Source organism: Mangifera indica, chromosome 12 (assembly GCF_011075055.1).
Source record: "Mangifera indica cultivar Alphonso chromosome 12, CATAS_Mindica_2.1, whole genome shotgun sequence".
Lineage (NCBI taxonomy): Eukaryota > Viridiplantae > Streptophyta > Magnoliopsida > Sapindales > Anacardiaceae > Mangifera > Mangifera indica.
In genome coordinates this window covers 8,981,239-9,004,382 of record NC_058148.1, presented here as the reverse complement: position 1 = coordinate 9,004,382, position 23,144 = coordinate 8,981,239, and the positions used below count along the sequence as shown (strand labels likewise).

At 32.8% G+C, this 23,144-nt stretch overlaps 3 protein-coding genes across 12 annotated transcripts; 2 read left to right on the top strand and 1 right to left on the bottom strand.

Moving 5' to 3' along the window:
- Positions 1-4,785: 4,785 nt before the first annotated feature.
- LOC123193349 (N-lysine methyltransferase setd6) lies at positions 4,786-14,413 on the top strand. Of its 6 annotated transcripts, XM_044606262.1 has the most exons (16): positions 4,818-5,343; positions 5,761-5,873; positions 6,685-6,748; positions 6,869-6,979; positions 7,165-7,224; positions 7,536-7,643; positions 7,763-7,829; positions 9,920-10,075; positions 11,396-11,436; positions 11,550-11,630; positions 11,931-11,966; positions 12,146-12,229; positions 12,475-12,608; positions 13,166-13,254; positions 13,363-13,511; positions 13,817-14,413. In XM_044606262.1, the coding sequence occupies exons 1-16, from the start codon at positions 5,233-5,235 to the stop codon at positions 13,991-13,993; spliced, it is 1,581 nt and encodes a 526-aa protein (XP_044462197.1). In that variant the 5' UTR covers positions 4,818-5,232; the 3' UTR covers positions 13,994-14,413. The 6 variants fall into 6 exon arrangements, with proteins under 6 accessions (XP_044462202.1, XP_044462204.1, XP_044462203.1 ...); XM_044606267.1 differs by lacking the exon at positions 13,817-14,413 and having other exon boundaries at positions 4,786-5,343; positions 12,475-12,612; positions 13,166-13,277; positions 13,363-13,490; XM_044606269.1 differs by lacking the exon at positions 13,817-14,413 and having other exon boundaries at positions 4,789-5,343; positions 13,166-13,277; positions 13,363-13,490.
- Positions 14,414-15,044: 631 nt separating this feature from the next.
- LOC123193351 (serine/arginine-rich splicing factor RS2Z33-like) lies at positions 15,045-17,870 on the top strand. 5 transcript variants are annotated; one of them, XM_044606272.1, is made up of 7 exons: positions 15,045-15,190; positions 15,501-15,616; positions 16,234-16,273; positions 16,423-16,518; positions 16,689-16,885; positions 16,991-17,074; positions 17,284-17,870. In XM_044606272.1, the coding sequence occupies exons 2-7, from the start codon at positions 15,510-15,512 to the stop codon at positions 17,699-17,701; spliced, it is 942 nt and encodes a 313-aa protein (XP_044462207.1). In that variant the 5' UTR covers positions 15,045-15,190; positions 15,501-15,509; the 3' UTR covers positions 17,702-17,870. The 5 variants fall into 5 exon arrangements, with proteins under 5 accessions (XP_044462207.1, XP_044462208.1, XP_044462206.1 ...); XM_044606273.1 differs by having other exon boundaries at positions 15,093-15,190; positions 15,486-15,616; positions 17,000-17,074; XM_044606271.1 differs by having other exon boundaries at positions 15,093-15,190; positions 15,486-15,616.
- Positions 17,871-18,267: 397 nt separating this feature from the next.
- Positions 18,268-22,544, bottom strand: LOC123193350 (protein MAEA homolog). Its single transcript, XM_044606270.1, has 7 exons — positions 22,101-22,544; positions 21,308-21,502; positions 20,804-20,926; positions 20,125-20,310; positions 19,593-19,726; positions 18,706-18,892; positions 18,268-18,634 (listed from the first exon to the last, which is right to left on the bottom strand). The coding sequence occupies exons 1-7, from the start codon at positions 22,419-22,421 to the stop codon at positions 18,533-18,535; spliced, it is 1,248 nt and encodes a 415-aa protein (XP_044462205.1). The 5' UTR covers positions 22,422-22,544; the 3' UTR covers positions 18,268-18,532.
- Between the last annotated feature and the right edge of the window lie 600 nt (positions 22,545-23,144).

Genomic DNA, 23,144 nt, shown 5'->3' with positions numbered 1-23,144 from the left:
GAATTCTCCCACGGTCAGTAGACATTGACCGTGGGTTAGGGGGGTAAAATAGTTTTTTTAAAATATTTGGGTGTCGGGGAGAGTCCTTAGCCCACGACAGGTTTTTCTGAAATTTACTGCGTGACCGTGGGTTTTCCCATTCTCCCACGCTCATCCCACGGTTCGAAACTTCCCAATCAGATTTCTATCGATTTTCTTGCTTTCCGATAACGACAAATGACAAATAAGGGTAGTATATCTCCCGTAATCTTATTTAAATCAAGTTATTATTCATATTATTGAGATTTGATTGAGATTTTGCGGTTTGAAATTTTAGGGTTTTTATTTGAACAATGCTTAAAATGTTTTAATTTTTGGTTGTTTTCGTTGAATTGATTGAGAGATTTTGTGTTATACAACGTGTAGATTTGATGTATGTGAAAATCGAAGGCTGAAACAACCAAATTTTGGCCGAAAATGGCTGCAAAGGATCGACAGTTCGACCGTGGGAACAGTGTTTCCCACGGTCAAACGATTTCTCCCACGGTCAATAGACATTGACCGTGGGTTAGGGAGGTAAAATAGATTTTTTTAAATATTGGGGAGCCAACGAAGATTTCTTAGAACACAACAGGTTTTTCTGAAATTTGTCATGTAACAGCAGACCTGTTTACAATATAAAATATCTAAAAACCCCCCATATTTATCTAAAATTGCATTTAACCCTTATAGTGAGTGAGAAGTTAAATAAATGAGGGGAAGGGTAATTTTGGTATTTTTTGCTTAGAAATAGTGATTTTGGGCATTTTTGCTTGAAAATAATGATTTTGAGCATTTTTGCTTAATGAGAGGGTATTTTGGCCATTTTTTAAAATTTCCCTTAATTTTATAAATAAAATTATTATTTAATTAATAATATATTAAAATTAATAAAATATTTCAACTTTTCTTATAAATTTGAAAAATTAATAATTTTTTTCAAAAATTAAATTTTAAAAAATCACATATTTTTCTTATTAAGTTCTTTGTTTTTCAACAATTTTTCTTTAATTTTCTCTCTCTCTTAACGATCATTTCACCTTTCTCTCTCTTTTCAACATTTTCATCTTTCATAAAAACATTAGAGAAAAAAAAAAAACAGAATAATATGTCTATCTTAATAATTTATTTTTTATTATTAATATTATTTTATTTTATCTGTAAAATAATAAAATATTTCTAAAATTTTTACCATGTCAAATAATATAAGAATAATTTGATTATTACATTAATTTTAAGTATTAAAATTACAAATGTAATCTTAATATTATTACAAATTTTTTTAAGATATATCTTTTCACAATAAAATATTTATCCCCACTTATCATGTTCTTAGGACTACCCATATTTTTTTTTCCAAGACTATTCTTATTTTCAATTAAAATAATAAATAACTCAAATACCAAATTTAGTTAATTTTTATTATTTAAAAAACAAAAAATTAATGAATTAATTTTATTTTTGGATAATATGAAAAAGTCCTATCATATTATCAATATTGATAATACTTTACGATATAAACAAAAATATTTCCATTTGAAACATATTAATTTAATTAAATATAATATTAACTTATAATTAATAATCTCTTTTAAAAATATTTAAGTAAAATAACATATTAATATTTTATTTTTATTATTAACCAAATATAATAATTATTTATAAAAAATCAATATTACTAAATACAATATTAATTTATATAACAAATAGTTTTGTAAGTGATTTATTTTGGTGGTGATATTTTAATTTTAATAATAAAAATTTACAAAACACAACCTAAAGCCAAACATCTTTTTCCTTGACTTACTGTTATTAAGATAAACCTTAGTGGAAAATAATCACTCTTTCTAGCTAAAATTATATAAACTACCTATAAGTCTTTTAATAGTTACAGTTAGTGTTCAGATTTAAAGGGTAGAAAAAACCATAATTAGAATAAAAGGGTACGAAAGTATATAGAGAAAATCTTGAATAAGAAATAATTGTTATCCATTTTAATATTTTTTATATTATAATTTTATTTGGGGGTGTTAATGATTTTTTAGTTGAATTACGATAAATTATTATCTTCAAAATTAAAAACAACAAATTTATACCTTCTATTAGATTATATTAATAAAATTCCTTGCATTTTATGGCAAAAGTTAAAATGAAAAAATAAAAGTCATTTACTATTAATTACAAATTAATTCTCATCCTTTTATAAAATTACAAAAATATCCTCTTTTTTTTTGTCACCACCACTCGCACATGCATCACTTCTACCCATAAATCCCTTAGATTTTTGGACAACTTGTGGGTTGTTTGTAATACAAAACAACCAAACAGAATTTCTATAAAAAGGCAAAATCATGGTAGTCTAAAGAATGTTTGGTTGAAGGGAATAGTATATTTTGGTAATTTAATTTTTATTATTAATATTATTTTATTTAATTTATTAAATAATAAAATATTTTAGTAAATTATGCTATATTATATAATATAATGATCTCTTATTATTATATTTAATTTAGTTATTAAAATATTATTACAATAATTTTAATCTTATTACAATTTTATTTTTACTAATCAAAATTTGATTATAAAATAATTTTTATTTTTAATTAAATTAATGAACAACCAAAATAAAATTGAATTAATTTTATTATTTGATAATATAATAAATTAATGAAATAATTTAATTAATTAATTTTATTATTTAACAATATAAGAAAAAATTTCTAATCGATAAAAAAGAAAATTTAGACACTGTTTTGGTTAAATAATATTATACAATTTATTTTAAACATATAAATATATATATATATTATTATGTAATTAATATTATTTTATTTTTAAATTAAAATTATTTAATTATATAATAATATATATTTATTTATATATTCAAAATAAATTTACGTAATTTTGTTGATTTTGGTTTGTACTTATTATACAATTTATTTTAAACATATAAATATATATATATATATATATTATGTAATTAATATTATTTTATTTTTAAATTAAAATTATTTAATTATATAATAATATATATTTATTTATATATTCAAAATAAATTTACGTAATTTTGTTGATTTTGGTTTGTACTTATTTCGGTGTATATTAATGGCATATTTTCCGACCGCAGAATCAACTTGATCTCAATACGTGTAAATTTGACGATCCCATCCTGGAATTTTCATGTCATATGGCCCCCACCAGTTGGTTCATTATTGAACAAGCTGCGAAAGTGAAAGGAAAATATTAAAAAGCAAGTGGAGAAAGAGTATCAAAATATGGAAATGATATAATTTGTGGGTCAGTCATTACGCCTAAAGTTGGTCTAATATAGTGTGATCCTTTCTACTCTTGAAAAAATGGTTTGGTTTAAATAAATTTTTTTATTATAAAAATAAAAATAATAATTTATATTGTTACTTAAATTATTTATTAAACAATTAATCATGAATAATTCATGTGAATAATTTAATTATGAATTATAATCACATTTAAAGTTACAATCTAAAAATAAATAAGATTAGGTTAATTAATTTGAATTATTAGATTATTTGATATAATGATTTTTTATACTTCTAATCCAAAATTAAAATATTATGTATATTAGATATTTCAACAAAAATAATTAATTTTTTTATAATATTTATTAAACAATCACAATTATTGATAATGTAATAATTATAAATTATACCAAATATGTAAAAAAAAAAATTATTACTTAATTAATTATTATTATAATCATAATTTAAAATCATAAATCAACCACGTATTGCTTAAATTAAAAAGAAGGTTTCATCTTTTATAATTATTTATCACTTTCTAAAGTATATTTGTGTTATAGTAAAAACAAATTAAATCAAACCAACAATTTCCCATAAATAATTTATGTCAAGTATTTCAAATAATATTAGATGCAAAGTTTTGGGAGAATGGACATCTATTAAATGTCTAAAAAAACGACATAACTAATGACAAAAATTACAGTCACCAAAGTTTCATTAAGTATTAAACACTGCACTACGCATCTAAGCAGCCCATGATGAAACCATCAAACTTCATGTACTGCAAACAATCCTCTATCAAACAAATTTAAACCCCTATACCTCAAGTTCCCTCGCCACATTCCAACAACCACCCCACCTCTCTGGATTTTTCCTTAACAAGATTAATATAATTATTTGTAAGTGATAAGAATCAAAGATGAGTGTTATAGATCCAAGTGACTTTCCACTAAATAAAGTTAAAAAAAAAGGGTGGAAAAACATTTATTAAGGCAAACACATAGAGGTAGAAATTGGAAAGACTGACACAGGAAAAGAAACGTTTGAGTGTGAATGCATTAAATTGATGATGAGCTGCATCATTGCCTTGGTGGAAATTTAACTTGTATTTAGCCATTTTCTTTGACTAATGATACAGCCAAATATCTATAAATATATCTATAAACGCCACCCCCAGCCCCCATTCCTCTCTTTATTTAGAGAATGTGAGACGCTCTCTTCATCCGAATACATATACTCATATCTCTTTCTCTCAATTCTCATAAATTCTTTCTCCTTTCAATTCTTTTTTATTCTTATTATAATCATAACACCAACAAAGTTTTTTGTTCCACGTAAGTGAGGTGATATATAAATAATCTCCTGCACTTTATCTATAAATAAATTTTTATATATGTTTTTTTATTAAAAGAAATAAATTTAAAAATTTTAAGAATAATCTTATATAATTAAAAAATTTGGCTCCACCTCAACAGACAATTTCAAACTCGGCTCTTATGGCTCGTACTTGAAAATTTTCAAAATCATTATTCAGATTTGAGCTTGAATCTTGATAGCTCATTTTAGGGTCAACTTGAGTTAAACTAACAATTGAACGTAAACAAATTCAGTATGAATTCAACCATAACTGACCCAAATCTACAGAAGTCAATCATCTAACCCTAACTCCTGTGTCATTTTCAAGTTTCACCGGACCGAAGTTGCTGGACCAAACGTAAACTCTGCTCTACTGGATAATCCCAGGCCTAGCCTATGACTAAATGAACTAAACCGAGTAACCAAATAGTCCCTAGACATTAAGACCTCCGACTGGCCGACTCCATCTCGACCTTTAGCTGTGCGCCAGCCGCAAATCCGCAATCCGGTTATCAACCGTGAAACTTACATATACTCCTGAGGAAGTTGATACGGCACTTTACTTACCTTCTATCTGCAGATGGTGTTAAGCGTTAGAATCACAAAGCTATGGTGCTCTCAACGATCACTCTTCGCCAATTCCCATCGCTTCTGTGTCAAACTTGCTTTCTCATCCTTATCTAAATCCCAGGTTCGCTTAATCATTCATCCTATATGCCCTGTTTGGTTTCCGAGAAAATGTATGAAAAGAAAAGAAAAAGATATTATAATTTCGGTTAAAGATTTATTTAGCTCAAAGTTATCACTGAGATAATTCAGAAATTAACTTCTTTACATCAATATGTTGAATGTGATTTAGAATTAAAAATCGCGTTGTCCTACAAGCTTAAATGTCTCTCCATAACGTATGTTTGATCACCGAGAAATGTTGGAAATGATAAAGAAACGCAGATTAAGTGTCACTCAACCATTTTATAAAGTTTCCTTGTTCTTAGAAAAATGAAATGGCATAAAGATAGAATCGTTCATTCAAGTTAATACTGTGTATTGTGTGGTATTCTTGATGAAATTCCGAGTTTAGCTAAGTTATTTGTGATTTTTTTGTCAGGTATTTTATTCTATTAATGAGGACTGTGATGATGATTTTTTGCCGTGGTTGGAGAGGAAATCTGGGGTTGAGATTTCGTCAGTACTGTCTATTGCAAAATCTGTACATGGCAGGTTTGTACAAATGCCGTTCTTGCAAATTTCTCATTTGTGTCAGTTATAATTTGGTTGGAATGCTTATTTCTTCTTAAAGTTTTACTGAAGCATGGGCAGTATGATTTGCGGGATAATAAGTATTGTTTTCTTATTTAACTTTAGTTGGAAGTAGTTTTAGAGTATACTTAAAAGTTAAAAAATTCTTGATCATCCTTTGTGGTTAGACAGCATAACTCAATGTAAGCACTTCAAATGTGCAATGATTAGTCTTTGGTTAGTGTGAAAGGTTTATACTGTTACTTGACAATGGGATTTATCTTTATCTTAATTCTTAACGTATCATGTGCACAAACAATGCAGACTGGATTGGTTCTTATCCATCACTAAATGTGCCTTTACAAGCTGTAATTATCATGTGCTAAACCAAAGCACCAACTTGTTTTGGATTTTCATTGGACATAAGACTGATGTTATATTATATTGATACATATGTTTCTTGTACAATGAGCTATGTCTCATTGGTTCTGTTTGTTGTGCTCATTTTTTTTTCTCAAGTTGCTTGGTTGCCATTGAACTGTAATAATTGAAAGAAGTAATTGGCTGCTTCTGTTCCTTATTTTGATAGTGAGCAAGCATCTATTCTTTCTTCTCATTTAGGACTGAGAAGGGATTATCGATTTGTAACAGTACGAATTGCTTCTTCTCACTGAGAATATTTAATTTTGGCTATCAAAAATGTTGGTTGATGTTTCTATACTCTTGTGTTGGGCTTCATTACAGAGGTTCTCTTTTTTTCTTTATTGTTTTCTCTAATTTGACCTGAATGCAGATCACTAGTTGCTTCCGATAAGATACGGAGTGGAGACTGTGTATTGAAAGTTCCTTACAATGTGGTACACTTTTTTTTCCATGGTTGTCAATAACTAGTGATATGCTATAGTAAACTCTCATAAGATGTATCTCAGAGTGTCGAGTATACTAAACTGGAAGGCATATTTTTCTTGATTTTTCAGCAAATAGCACCAGATAATCTCCTTCCAGAAATAAGATCTTTGTTAGGTGATGAAATTGGCAATGTTGCAAAGGTTGCTACTGTCCTTTTATTTGAGCAGAAAATAAACAAGGTAATAGGATTTACTTTGTGTGAACTTTGTATGAAAACTTAAATTACTATTAAAGGACCATTTTATTGTATATTTGAGTAGAACTTTTGTATGTGTTTGTTTTTGCATAGTTACTATTAGCTTGCATGATGAAATTTAAAGAGATGTAAATGTAAGAATACTCTTTTGTTTATCTTATGTGGCAGGATTCAGAGTGGGCTCCTTACATCAACAGACTTCCTCAGCTTGGGCAAATGCATAACACAGTAAATATTTCTATTTTCATATGAATTATGAATGTCTTTTTCTTTATTATTGAAAAACATAAACATTGTTAAAGGTGTTCTATTTCTTTTTTATACATTTTATAATTAGTGATACCTTTTTTATCCTGTTTCATTGAAGATTGTCTTGTTCTAACTCTCTTTCTTCATTTCTATTAGAACGTCAGAGTTTTATTCACTGCACAACATTGTTTTCACAAAATCAACCTTTCATGCATCTTATATATAGTTGTAAGCATAGACTAAAGTAGTTTACAAGATAATCAACCAGCTTATTTATGAAATCATTGTAGATATTCTGGAGTGAAGATGAGTTAGATATGGTTCATGAAAGCTCATTATATCAAGAAACAATCAATAAAAATATTCAAATTGAACAAGATTTTTTGGCAATTAAACGAGTAAGTACACTTTGTCTTTTTTGTTGAGTATGCCCCTTGCTTTATAGTAGTTACAATTGTTATCATTGTTCTCTTGCCTTGAAGTTGCAACCATGATGAGCTATCTTTTACCATTTCAGGCTCTTGAACCTATCCTTGAAGTTGATCATATCACACTTAAGGATTTCATGCATGCATATGCTTTAGGTGAGCATTTCATTTGACTCCACATCGTTTATTTTTATATTTTAGAATGTTTTTAATTCACATTTTGAACTAAAAAGTGTACAATCGAACTCTGATTCTTTTTTGAATTCCTTTGGAGGCACCATAATTATTCTTCTTGCATGTAATAAAATCTTTTTGATGATATATTGGGGTACTCGTTTCTTCAATTGAGTTGATTATGTTTGCACACAAAACGAAACTAGATCGTCTCTAATAGGGTACATGGAATTGGCTCTATCTCTAGGGATAGTTATTTTTAGTGTGTACACATTCAATTTGCAATTACTCTAATTTCTCTCTGAGTTTGAGTGCATATTTTAGTCTCTTTGCATAGATTATTATGACATTGTAAGCTTGAGATAAAGAACCATATCAATAGAATAATCTTATTGCGATATTTAACACAAAACTTGGAATTTTATTTAATATGCATACTCTCCACACTCAAGATCAACCTTGCCTAAGAGGAGCTCACTTTGAGTTGAGTTGACATATGAGCTTGAGCTAGCTCGACTCGAATCCATCCCTTGGGTCAACCCAGGTAACATTCTTGTCCTTCAATTATTGGACTAGATCCAGGACTTGGGCCAGTGAGTTGAATTCCAAGACTTGTAATTCGGCATGAATATCTTCCTTCAACCCATTTACAAATTTTTCTTTAAGTAATTCGTCAGATAAATCGTTGAGAGTTTCTCGAACCAGCTTTGATACTCCACCATGGCTCTCACCTGTCATAGCAAAAGAAGTTCTTCATAAGCAATACCTTATTAGAGAGGGTTAAATCGATCCATTAAAGCCTTTTTTAAGATCTCTCATTAGGTTATTGGATCTTGGGACTTTATCCATTATAGCATGACAACGCTAGACTATCCATATAGACTGCGATAGTTGACACCGTTTCCTTTTCTCCAATTTGATTAACAAGAAGTAACATTTTGCCCTGAACATTCATCCAGTGACATCCTTACTAAAAAGGGCAATTCCAATCACTTGATCTGCTATTCCGTCACACCCACATTTTGTAGCATTACATTTTCGTTGGTCATAAGCCTTAATTCTCCCTTTTCTGGTAATCTTTGACCTAAATCGACATCTTCTGCTCTTATTCTCCCTTCACTTAACTCCCCGACTCCTCCTTGGGCTACTGATTGCTCCATCAAAGCCTTCTCTCTATTCTATTGTTGGTTATTCTGATAGACTAGTGTTAATAGGTCTTTCATCTCGCTAAATCCTTCTCTCAAAGATCAAATTTTAGTTTCCAAACCATCCACCTTGCTTGATAAATCTCCCTCAATTTGAACTAGTTTGGAATCCATTCGAGTTCACCATCACCCAATTCCCAAAGGAGCTCTGATACCACTTTAATAGAGAAGTATATCAATTAATCAATCTTACTCTAATATTCAACACAAAATAGGGAATTCTATTTAATATGCTCACTCTCCATGCTCCAAAACAATCACTTAACAAAATGAAATCAATAAAAAAATATTCTGGCAATAGAGATGTCAATCCCCCTTTGGTTTCAATTTTTAGGATTGAGACACATTTTCTCAATATATAGGTTAGTTTTTATTATAAAAAAGGTACTCAGGTTTCAAATGGGAAAGTCAGATTGAGAACGATGGATTTGTGGTAAATGTCTGATCAATTGGGGCAGAAAGTCTAACAAAAACATGAATGAAGAAAAAGATTACAGAAGAAAAAGAGAAAAGGCATAGGGAAGAAAGGAGGAGAGAGGAAAAAAAATTAGAAAAAACAAGGGGACAGTTGTGGGGAAGGCGAAGAGAATAAAGGAGGAGAGAAAAAAATTAAAAAAAAGACAAGACAGACAATTGTGGGAAAAAGGTTGTGTAAAACAGCTGGTCAAAAGAAAAAAATTAGAAAAGAGGGAATAGTTGGCAAGCGGCAAAACAGTGAAAAAAAAAAACACTACCATGTGAACACATTTTTGATATACAATTTGGGTACACAGATGATGTGTCACATTGTGACTGAGTGTTATTTTATCTTTAATTCAAAATCATTTAATTATATAACAACATATTATCTGTGTACCCAATCTCAAGTGTTGAAAGGGTACCTGAGAATTTACAAGCTACTAAATAGGAAATATATGAGGAGAAAGTTGGGATTTGGGGTCAAGCTGACTTCATGCAAAATGGTCTTGTGGATCATATTGATACAACAAAATTTGCTTCTAACTACCGCCGGTACAATGCAAGGTTAGTCTCACTCTATCTCAAAAATACGTTCATAACACAATTTTATCAATTAATTTTTTTTTTTTGAAGTTACTATGGGGAAGATAGATGAAGGGGGAAGACATAAATAATTTATTCTTTTTATATCTTAAATATATGTATTGAGTTATGCTACCAATAAACTTTTGTTTAACTTGTATTTTGATCATTATATAAATGCAATTTTTCTTTTTTGGTCTTATGTGTTCAGTGAACTTTTTCTTATTTGAATTATGTGGGGTGGGGTATTTATTTGTTGTGCTTTTTTTAATTGTTTGCATTTTTTTATGTAATAATGAATTTTTATTACTCATGTTCCCTTTCCATACCACAATTGGACATATAAGTAAAATGAAATAGGCTTTTAAAACCAGAGATATTATTATTATATTAAATAGTTTTCAAACTAAAGTTTTTCCATGATGACAGTTTTTATGTTAATGTGATTACCTTTAAAGTTTTACTGAATTTTTCCTTGATCTTTCCCTCCTTCGCTCTTCTTTTTTTTATAGTCTTTTCTTGCTTTGGTTTCGTTGAGTTTGGCCTAATTTTTTTGCCTTCAGCTGCCGTTACTTGCCTAGATAATTATTCGTTGATGATTTGTGTGTGATTAAAGTTTCCTGCCCTCTGCTGTTAACTCCCTCGTTTTCCTTATGTATACCTGCATTATTGGCGGCTTAACAGCTTACAAACAAGTTTTATGAGATTTGAAGCTGTGAACAAAATTGTGGCCCCCAATTTGTATATGAAACTCTCTAGATTTTGTGGGCAACTGCTAACTAAAGAAGTTGAAATTTCAATTTAATCAGTAAAAATCTGAACTTGGGTTCTTCTTTGGCAAAAATATGCTTCAGTAAGCCCCATATTAGATTGATTTGGTCTGGCATCTTGCAAAACGATCATATTTCAGATTCCTATTGAATTATCTTCTCTTGCGCATGTCCAGTTGAAACTTATGCATAATGTTGCTGCTAGTTGAAATCTATATTTCATTTTCTTTGTACCTCTTCTTTTTCCTAGTTTAAAGTGATGAACTGCAGACATTTTGCTATTATGTGGCTTATCTCATTAACCTCATTTTAATGTTTGATCCCAATGGTGGATATCTCTGTTTTGGCTCTTTATCGCTTATTGTTTTTGAATATCTAAGTACTGTGTTTTATAAAGCAGTCATCATTTGCCCATTTTTTGAGTTTTGTAACGCTGTCCCAATGGCCTCTTTTTTCCCCATATATTCTCTCCCCCACTTTGCATATATCTAAAATCTAACAAGTTCTTGGCTGGTTTGGTATGATTTTCCAGTTGAATCTCGAGCATGGGGAAGCACAAAGGGCGTGTCTTTGGTATCATTTTTTAAAAGAGGCCATATGTGGACAAATTTCACTTTTTCATCATTTGCAGATTTTTTTTTAAAAGTATTTTAATACTTACTTTAAGTGATTAAATTATTCTGTAGATCCCATTTGCAGATTTTTTAAATCATGATGCGGTTTCAGAAGCAGTTGTATTAAATGATGATGAAAAACAATTGTCAGAGGTATATATCACTTTTTGTTCTTCTTCATTTTACCGCCATCTATTAAGGGAAATTGTATAATAGTAGACTCCTCTGTCTGTCTTTCTATGTTATATATTTAGTATTTTTTACACCAGTTTTAACTTGTTTTTAAGGTTACAACAGAATAGGTCTAGACACAGACTGTTTCCCATGAAAAATTGATCTTGTTCCTATTGCTATGGAGGCAGAAAATCCACATTTGAGCTAGCTTTGCATGTTGTGATGGGATTATGAGAAACATCCATCTCTAAATTTAATTCCTCACATTTATCAGTGCAGGTCTTTGCTGATCGTGATTATGTACCTGGTGAAGAGGTTAGATGCTTCCTAATCAAATATTTTCTTTTCTTCAATACAATTTATCATGCTTATCCTCTAGAATTTTTTCCCTTCCATTTTCTAAAAAATGAGTGTCTTGTGGTTCTTGTTGTAATGATTCATGAATGTACAATCTGATGTTTATGTTCTGGAGTTCACTTGATACACTTGTCCAGGTACTGATAAGATATGGAAAATTCTCAAATGCTACATTGCTGTCGGATTTTGGTTTCACACTTCTGTACAATAGGCATGATGAGGTTGGCTTTATGAGGTTTGCTGTAGTTGTTTTCTGTGATGTGATGAATTTGGTACTGTTCAAATGGTTGTGCTTGTGCCATGTTCGACTATCAATATAGACTGATGTACATTTATTTTGTTTAGATGAGTAAATTTTTACCAGAGTATGTTTATATCTGGTTACAGTCATTGAGTTAATCCTTGTTTCTTATATGTTAATTGATGAGTACCATAAGTTTTATGAAATGATTTTGGTGGCTTTCAGGTTAAGATCCATATTAATATATCTGATCATGATACTCTACGTGAAATGAAGTTGGAACTTTTGCAAAGATATCGTCTACCATGCATTGAAGATGTCAATGGGTTCAACTCTTCTAGGGATTCTTTCACAATCAAGTTGGTACTGGTGCTTGATTTTTTTTATCTTAACACAGATTTCTATTTAGCAGTAAGATTTCATCATGTGATACCTAATGGAATCAACAGTACGCAACATGATCACAGTAAAGCTTGAGGTCTAAAAATAAAAATGCTCCTAGGATTACCCATTGTCAGATATATAATTGTGCTGCTATGTGATACTTATATGATAGCATGTGTCCTTTCAGTATGATAGTCAACAGTCTGACGTCTGCTTTTGTAGTCTTTACTGAAACTTCTAATTGAGTACCTAGAAATAAGGGGCTACAGTCAGTGTGATTGTTTCTGCAACAGATCTTTAAATATAATTTTTGTCTGTCTGAATTGGATAATAGTAAAGAAAACCCTTTTATTCTGGCTGTGTTAGCTGAGTATACATGATGGCATCATCTTTAAAACAGGAAAAAATGGCACATATTTGAAATATTGGGCAATTTGTGTTTGCACTACTATGTTGCCAAGTAAACCACTTATATTTTAAAACAACCTGTGAAAATGCTTAACTCAGACAATTTGATGACATCAATGTATAGGGAGATCAAGTCTGCTACAGGAAAAGGGAAGGGTCTTCCACAGTCACTTCGGGCATTTGCTCGTGTCTTATGTTGCTCAACCCTTCAAGGTCTCTAAAGCATTTTTTTCTCTGTATGTGATTTAATTTGATTCAGAATTGGCATTCTACTTGGGCCATACAAACCTGCACTTAACGTTTCTTGGCTTAAATATTCAGAACTCTGTGATCTGGTCACAGAAGCTGCACAAAATGATGGTCGGCTGGCTCGCCGCCCCTTTAGAAACAGCAGGCAAGAGATCCAGGCGCATCAGATCCTTCTGTCAGAAATAACTCAATTAATTGAGGAATACAATGCTTCTATTGAGGTTATACTGCTTTTTTCTTTTTGCTTGTTTATGGGATAAGGTTACTTTTTTGAAGTTCTGTAAATTAGTATTAAACAATGGCATATTTTTCAAAAATGCACAATTATAATAATCTTACTTTTCCCATGGAAAAGATACAGACCCATCTGTCTAGAAGTAGTATGATGATGGAGCAAGAGTATATTACCAACTAACTTCATTGGGTTATCTCTTGCAGCATATATTAAATAATATCTTGGCATGAAGTTTCACTGCTGTCCAAACAATACAGTTTCAATTTTTTTGATCTCTGCATGTTTTTGCAGTCCTTGGAGTGTGTTGTTTCTCCTCCAACATGCAAAAGATTTGCTCTCCGGAAGAAAATGGCTCGAGATCTTCTTGTTGGTGAGCTTCGTGTCCTTGAATCTGCATCTGCTTGGCTGAAGAATTATTGCTCAACCTTGACGTCTACATTAATCTTTAGTGATAACTTATCTGATTAAATCCATCCATAGACAAGTGATTGAGCCCAGTGGGAGAAATTCGGTAATATCGACAATGTCAATGATGTTCATTATTAAAAAGTGCACCATTTTATTGATTCTTCTTATATTCTTTCCTTAGAATAATGTTTAGGGTTACTGACATTAAGAATGTGAACCATATTTCCTTCTCGTCTCTAGATGCAAATGCCCATTAACCTCATTCATCCGAAAATCTGAAATTTATCCTAAGGCAATCTCTTCCCTTCACGATAAACTAAAATTCTTCCAGGATTTGGTGTCTTCTTTTTATTAGAAGTCTTTTTCCTTTTTTGCCCTTTTCCTTCTTCTTGGCTCCATCAATCTTCAGTGGGGTTACCTGTTTTACAATTGAATGGTAATTATTTCATCTTTGAAAATATATTGGAGGCTAATTCCTTTTTTCGCTGTCTTCTTGAATGTGAGGAATTCTTCTGATGTGAATGGGTCTTGAATTTCTATCACTTGTGGTTGCGTAGGGATGTTCTCTTTTTAATTAAAGTTTGGTTGGGTTTTGTGGGAAGAAGACAATCTCCCGTTGTTGTGAATACTGAATAAGTTGTCTTGTTTTGTTGTTTGTATTTTGATTTTTGTTAAATTTAATAGAGAAATCAACCCCTTGGAAGTGTAATTTGATGTACTTATCATATTAAATTCACACTTATATTATTAGATGAGTGAACAAAATCATTTGCAGGCTGAGGAAATTTTCGAAACCTGAAAATTTTAACCCGAAATTCTGCTTTTTTGGTAGAAAATTTTTGAAACATAATAAACTGCAAGCAGGTTCAAAGAAAAAAAGAGGGAAAAAATGTAACCAATTTAATTAAAAAATAATATTCATAAATAATTCGCGATTCCACCCATACCCACGGGGCGATATGGATAAAACATCTTTATCCACTTAAAGCAATCCGTTTTCAATTGGTATCCGTTTTGGTCCGGCTGTACCCGACCCAGACACCGCACACAAGAAGAAAGAAGAAAGATTTCTGAGGTTACAATTGTAATTTAGATAAATCAGAGGGCATTTAGGTAATTACTGACGCGACCGCTCCAATCCGCTCCGACACTTGGATATAAATAAAGGGAGAGCAACATACTTGTCTCTCATTCGAAACGAAATCTAGGGTTTCTTCTTTTCACTCTAAACGCAATCTCCTTTTCCTTATTTGTGAGGTACGCCGCTCTTCCTTTCTCGATCTATACTTTCTTCTATGCTATTTGTATGGTTGCTTTCATCAATTACAAACTTCCTTCTGTATGATAAAACCTTTTGATTCGGTATGCGTTCTGTGTTTTACGTTATTATTTTTTAATTATGCCTCTTCTGTTGAGGATGATAAATTTGGTGTATGATAATCATGAAGATTGATTGTTGATTTAGTATAGAACGGAACGACGACATTTTGGTGTTTGATTTGTTTATTTCAATGTTTGTTTGATTCTGAATCTTAATATTTTATTGGTTTAGATATCTTTATTGCAGGAAAAAGATATGCCTCGATATGATGACCGTTATGGTGGGACTCGGCTCTATGTTGGTCGCCTGGCTTCACGAACAAGATCACGCGATCTTGAGGACATATTCGGCCGATATGGGAGGTAATTATAAGAACTTCTAATCTGGTTTTGTATTTGGTGTTTCTTTTTGTGTTGCTTGATTTCGGCTTGAACAAAATTAGATAGCTTTGCTAGTCTTGGTTGTGTGTCACTTTTTTATGAATCCTTCTCCATCCAGTAATTCTTATCTAGTGAATATGAGGATTAGCTCTCTTTGTATTTATCAGTTTTTAGCCATTAGGTGTCTACCTACTTGTTTCTGGGTTTGTGGATTAATGGTCTTTGGATTGGGCTCTGAGGTTTAGCAACTTTAGTTGTGTATAGAAGGCAGATATGCCTTTTGGCAAGCCCTTTATAAGTGCTTGACGTTGAATATACATTTCAATATATATGTGAGAAAGTCGCACCCCTCCACCTCTCGTGTGGTTTAACTTGAATGATCTTGTTGAAGGTTTCTGGGCTTTTGCCTAACCTGGAGGTCTATGGTGAGAGGTTGACCTTGGTGGATTTGGCGAGTGTTTCTATAGTGTTATTGCGTGTTTTTATGGAAATGGCAAGAATCTCAAAGTGGTGTTTAGTACATCTGTGAGGGGCGAAGTATCAACCCATCGATACTTGTGTCATGATGGCCTTACTGTTTCTGGCACCTGTTTACGCAGAATTCGCGATGTGGATATGAAGCGTGACTTCGCCTTTGTTGTACGTATATCTTTACTTTTTTCAATCTCTTCCAACTCCCTTGCACATGAACATGCACAGGCTTGCTTTGCATATATATATATATTATTTATCATGTGTCTCTTGCAATTGTGATCTCCTATGCCTTCTTTTGAACGTTTGAATAACAGGAATTTAGTGACCCTCGAGATGCTGATGATGCGAGATATAGCTTGAATGGTCGTGATGTTGATGGAAGCCGTATCATTGTGGAATTTGCCAAGGGGGTAAGTTTTATGCAGAATTATTCTTAAAAAGTTTCTAAGGGTGCTGGCTTTCACAGACATTGTCTATGATTCTGAAGGTGCTAGAAAGAAAAAAGGGTTGGAATATGTCGGTAGTACTGTCCTTGTTAAATGAATAATTAGAATGCTAAGGTGATTTAACTTGCATTTAGGCACCACGTGGTCCTGGTGGATCTCGTGAGTATCTCGGTAGAGGTCCTCCTCCTGGATCAGGGCGCTGTTTCAACTGTGGGATTGATGGCCACTGGGCCAGGGACTGCAAAGCTGGAGACTGGAAGAATAAGTGTTATCGCTGTGGTGAACGAGGCCACATTGAAAGAAATTGTCAAAATAGTCCGAAGAAGCTAAGGTTTGTGTGTCATTTATCCAATGACTACTGATTTTATTTTGTCATTTTCATCACACTAGTGTGGGAATGGTATTTAGATCTTTAATGGTTGATGATTTGGTTTAGACGTGGCAGGAGTTATTCGCGTTCACCCTCTCTTCGCCGTGGTAGAAGCAGGAGCCACAGTTACAGCAGAGGCCGCAGTGACAGGTATGTTGCATCATCCCTTACCCGTGATATACATACCAGCGCAGCTACATTATATGTTCAGCATGAGTATATTTTTTTTATCCTGGAAATGCTGTTCAGTCGATTGAAAGAATTGCGGGAAGATTTAATTTGTGATCATCTCTTCTACTCATGGGTTCATATTTTTTTGTACCTTTTATTACTGTGTTACTAATTTCCTCTTTCTTCAGTCGATCTCGGTCACCTGTGAAGAGAGAAAGAAGTATTGAACGTGTTGAGAGAAGAACAAGGAGCCCACGTGACAGCAGGAGCCCTAAGCGGCGCAGGAATTCACCACCACCATCTAAAGGGAGGAAGCACAGTCTGACTCCAGATGAAAGAAGTCCACCAGAGAGAGGAGGCAGCCCATCCCCAAGGGATCACCGGCAGGCCAATGGCTCAGAGTATAGTGGGAGTCCAAGGGTAAAGAGCAGAAGCCCTGTTGATGATGCTGATGGCCCTGAGGATAGGAGTTACCAAAGCCCTGCAGAAGAGAATGGTCGCAGTCGTAGTCGCAGCCGCAGCCTCACTCCAATCCCTAGGGATGAGAGGAGCCCAATTGATGATGATGATAACCATGGGTCCCCAAGAGGCAGCGAATCCAATTAAAAGCAGCTTAGGCTACATGCTTTATTTCTGTTCAAAGTTGTGAGAATTTAATCCAACCTGGTTTGTATTGGTAGATTTTTATTAACTAGCTTGAAATTTTTAGTTAAACTTTTTGTTTATGATACTTATCTATATTTTGAACATCTAATGTCTACCCATTATGTTTTAATTATTTTGCAAGGCATATAGACGAAGATGTAGTTTAACGTTGAAGAGATGGAAAGCCCTGAAATGATATTTGAATGGTCAGACAAAATGCACAAGAAAAATGTAGATTTTAGATGCACGTGTATACCTTCAGTGAAAGGGAAACAATTTCAGTAGGCTTAACTGAGTGGGCCACGTGAAAACAATATCTAAAAATTGTGTTAATAATTTTTAAGGTAAGTTAAAATATTTTAAAACTTGCCATAATCTATCGATTTTGACATTGTGAATCATTAATCTTGTCTTCCCTCTCAACACTGTTGGATTGATAGAAAAAGATGATTGCTTCACAAACACAAAGAAAAATGTCTCAGTATCTAGCCACAAAGATATAACTTGTATTAAATTACCTTATAGGATTTGAAATTAAAGCTGATAATTTATTATTTGTATTCACAGATACCATATCCATACTGACAAGTAATCGTTCAGCTGCTGTTCACATATCTACAGGTGGCTAGTTTCCAGCACCAACACTGCGCCAAGGTGTTGGGATTTATCGAGGCAAGTTCTTGAAAAATAAATATCAGAAACATATCAAGGGAAAAGTATCCACAAATGGTGCTGAATGAAACCAGAACAGCGGATGTCTCGGCTTCTTCAGGTTCCCAGAGAATGCAGATTTTATGATATGTAGGCCTTAACCAAATCTGAATAGTTGCATACCAATCCCGTCCGAGGACAAGTTATTTTACCATTATTTTTCTTGGCCATTTCTTCAAGAGCCTGCCATAGCTAGAAAATTGTCAGCTTCTTCAACCATAAGCTTACTAATTTACTACCAGAAAAATGCAAACCTTGGTACTATAGACATAGCCGTTCGGCAACACTTGTGGTGGATTCTCGGTGTCCATTAGCTCTTTTGTTATATAGCAAACAAGTTTGGAGTGATGCTGCTTAGAGTATGGTAATGGCGATGCTAGCTTCCGGAAACTTTCCTGTGACAATGGGTCCTCCTTGGTACAATCATCTTCATAACAGTATCTAACATGGTCAAGGCATACATGTATGAAAAGCAAGAAATAAAGTGCAAACAGCCACATAAAGGTGAAAGAGAAGAACTCGAATGCCAGGTGTACAGCTTCAGCTTCAGTCACAATGCATCAAATAATTTCTGGTGCTTCAATGCAAAATAATAACAGTACAATGATCAAAACTTGGTTATACTTTTTTCCAAAAAAATGGGTAATTCAAGAGGCTACAAATTAAAGAATCATTAGTCTGTTGTTTAAAAAGCCTGAGACATGCTTAAGTTACCTTTATAATCAGATCTACACCAACAAGCCATTGCTGAACAATGATTAAAAGATGTGGCTGAATGCCAATAAAAGAAATTTTGCAACTAAATAATTTTGAACCATCCATTAAACTACTAGACATAATGTCATAAATATTGAGTACTATCTAAGAATCTAGAAAAATTTGATTATCCAAATTACCATTAAAAGACCAAGGAAAGCTATGCTCTGTGGTGGGAAGGACTTGCATGCACAGTCCTCATTCAACAAAATTTAGGTCCTTCCCACCAACCTCCTCCAACCCAGACCCTACACACAGAGAGAGATTCAAGATTTATACGGTGGTTATAAGTCATAAATTACAGACACTACTGAATCCTTGTTATTCTCATACACATATATGCAGAAAATAGATAATAACATATCAAGTTACTGAATAAGGATACGGAGTGTTCAGAGCTGACAAGCCTGCTTGCAGATAGATATTCAACAATGGCTCTACTGTCATGCCATATAATCTACAGAATTCCTGCTTAAATTGGCCTACCAAGTAGTCCCATTGCTTTGGTTCAAACAAAACCTGGAAAGCAAAGCCACTGTATTAGTATTGCCTGAACATATCCACTCCCACAATGACGAAAATAAAGAATAAAAAACGATTCAATAAACAATGAAGGCTGAGAATCTAATTAAAAGCCAGTGTTCCACTTATAAACTTACTAAACTTCTGTGATGTCAAAGCACAAGATTTTTTAATGCATATATATAATGTCCAAAACAATCCAATCTTCCAACTGGTCAATGTCTCAAAGGATTCCCACCCTTAATAACAGTAGGTGAGAAAATAGATGAGTGAGGGCAACACATAGCAAAACTCTGTCCTGAGAACTAGTCCTTTGACCTACTGTCATGATGAATTAAGATTAAATGCAGTAATCCTGCAAAGATTATTCTTGCCCACAGGAATATAGTACGCACCTTGTATGTGGGACATTCAGTATTATTCTTAAAAGCCAAAGTTGCCATCACTCGCTGCAACTCTTTCATATCGGTAGCTCCCCATGGTGCAAGGTATTTTCGAGCATAGGTAATGGCACATGAGTTGTTTTCAGACCGTACCAACTCAATGAACTCTTGAAGTCTCAGCTGAAATTCAAATTTGCTCTGCCCCAACAAAGCAGTCATAATCAATACAAATTACCAAAATTTTAACAAAAATCATACTCTCATAAACTAAGAAAAAACCTTATGAATAAGGTAATACAAAGTTCTTCATCGTCTAAACATGTATTATTACACTTTTAGATCATTGCAACTAGCAATAACATCTACCCTGAAATTCCTAGGATATACAACAAAATAACAAGCATACATAAGATATGGTAACAAAAGTGGAGAAGAATAATTTTTTCCAATACTTACCCAATTAAAAAAAAAAAATTCCAATCCATTCTTCACTTAAACTTGGATTTATGTAATGAGATGTTAATCAATCATGTCAAAACAGTCAAATAGCAGCATTCTATGATTGCAATTGTTAATCCAATTAATTTCTGGAATAGGCAAGAAAAAAAAATTGGGAAACAATAGGCTACAACTACTTGCAAAGCTCTTGTAGTCCACAACAGTAACAAGCCCATGGAATGGCAGCAAGTACCTTTGACTTCTTCAATTTGGACTTATTATCTGCACACCAGGCTAAAGCAGGGGCTACCTCCTTTTTTTGCAAAGCATCAATAACCTTTTTGGCTTCTTGAAATACATCAATATCAACAAGATCCTGGCACATTTAGATCAATTGAGTTATGTACAAAAATACAGCAGACACAAGACATAACCAATGATACCAGATAACGACAAAATCCATTAAGTCTATGCCCGCCTTCTGATTAGATTTCAAAACTGACATATGTGACAAATTAAAAAAAAAAAATGTCATCCCTATCAATGGCATTGAGGAACAAATCAACCCTAAAAGTTATTATGGGTGTTAACTATAGTATCAGAAAATGTTTTGATTAATAGTAAAACATTAACAATAAGCTTTAAAAAATTATCTCAATGTCGGAAATAAGAAATAGCTTTAATATATCTCAAAATGTAATCCCAATAACAGGTTATCACAATTTACATATAAAAAGGTGCATGCATGTCAATTTACTTGCATGTTACTGCTTTCTGCCAACTTCTGTGCAGTGTCATAATAAGACATCCGTAACATGTAGTCTACAAGGATACGCTTCAGTCGCATGCTGTTCCATTCTGGCAAACTCTCAGCATCTGCTGATTCTAAGTGATTGAGTCGAGCACGATATTTTTGTACCTGCAAGTGCTCTGTTCGACTTCCCTCTTCCAACTGCATAATCATAAATAACCGGACGTTACAACCAATCTTGAAAAGATACAGTCAAGTACAAAGACAAAACAATTTAGTGTACGTTAAATGAGTCTAAGTTTTTCATAAAACTACATACCATTTAAAATCAAATCCAACTCTTACCATAAAATCTTAATTAAATCAAAACAAAAACATACTCTAACCGCTGTCTTTAGAAGGACAAAATTTAGTCAGAAAACTAGATCTTGAAAGCTCTATTTCTACTTTACCAAGAACCACAATAGATATATGATTCTCTATGTTTAAATACAACCCAAATCACAGAACTTGCATGTTGCAGCCTCAAAAAGTTTACACGCTCACCACATCAACCAAAAATCCAATATTTGCCATCACAAAATGGAACTAACAATTATAATGCCTAAAATATGAAAAACAAACTCAAATATATTAAACACTCTATTGACTAAATCATCCCCTAATCAACTAATTCATGAATCAAATGATCTTCAATTAACCCGAACAGATGTTATTAACAATTTAGTATCTTTTAAAATAACAACACAATCACTCTATAATCAATACATTAAATATAAACCGACTTCACATAACTGACCTTCCTTTTGAGCCCTTGGAGTCTCGAAACGAGAGATGTGAGTTGATTAACAGCGTCGTCTTTGGAAAGGTTATCTGAATCCGCCACGTCAGCAACACCAGCGATAACGGAGCTGACCTCCTTCTCGACGGTGCGGTGATTGGCTCGAATTGTCTTCTTGTAGTGCTCAAAAGGGACTCTTAGAAATTGATGCTCCAATTTTAAAGCTTCAGTAAGCTGCGTCAGCTTGGAGAAGGGGGTCAGCGTGGCGTTAGTTGGGACGGTGGTTTGTGGCGGCGATGCGGCAGCGGAGTTGCCGTTTGAGAGAATATCCATTTCCATTGGGAAGGGATTTTAATTGATGCTGTGGAAGAGACGCTTTCAGCCTATTGAGATTCGTTTCAGTGAACGCCCACGTCGTCGTTTTTTATTATTGGGGGCCATTCTGCTGTTTTTCAAACCATGCGGGTACGCGACATGGCATGGTGGGGCTCTATGTGTGATTTTCAGTACGTTAGGGGTTTTTGAGGCAGCTGGCATGTGGTGGTCACGTGTCGAGGGCTTTTGATAATTTTCCACCACCCGTTGTGATGGGTGTTTTCCAAGATCTTCCAATTTAAGGGGGGAATTCATTTTTTTTTGTTCTAGAGTTTTTAACGTACAGTTCCATTTTTTGGAATAAAGCATGTGTTGTAGAAATTAATCTATTTTTATTTATTTTCTTAAGAAAAATAGCTTCATCACACAAGAAAGAGGCATATATTAAAACCTTCAAAGGATAGGCAAAAAATAAGACTTTCTATATAAAAAAATATAGGTTTAAATTTTTTTTGATGATACGTTAAAATTAAAATTTTGATTTATTTAGTTTAATGGTTATAAGGTTAATCACTAGACTCAAGATTTATCCCGCTAATTTTAGTTAGTTCGATCACAAAAATAACGATTCGATTTTGATGAGATTCCTCATTATAAAAAAATTGACATATTTGAGCCGAACCAAACTATCAATTTTGAATTATAAATTTAAATTGAATTAAATCACAAATTAAATTACTAATTCAA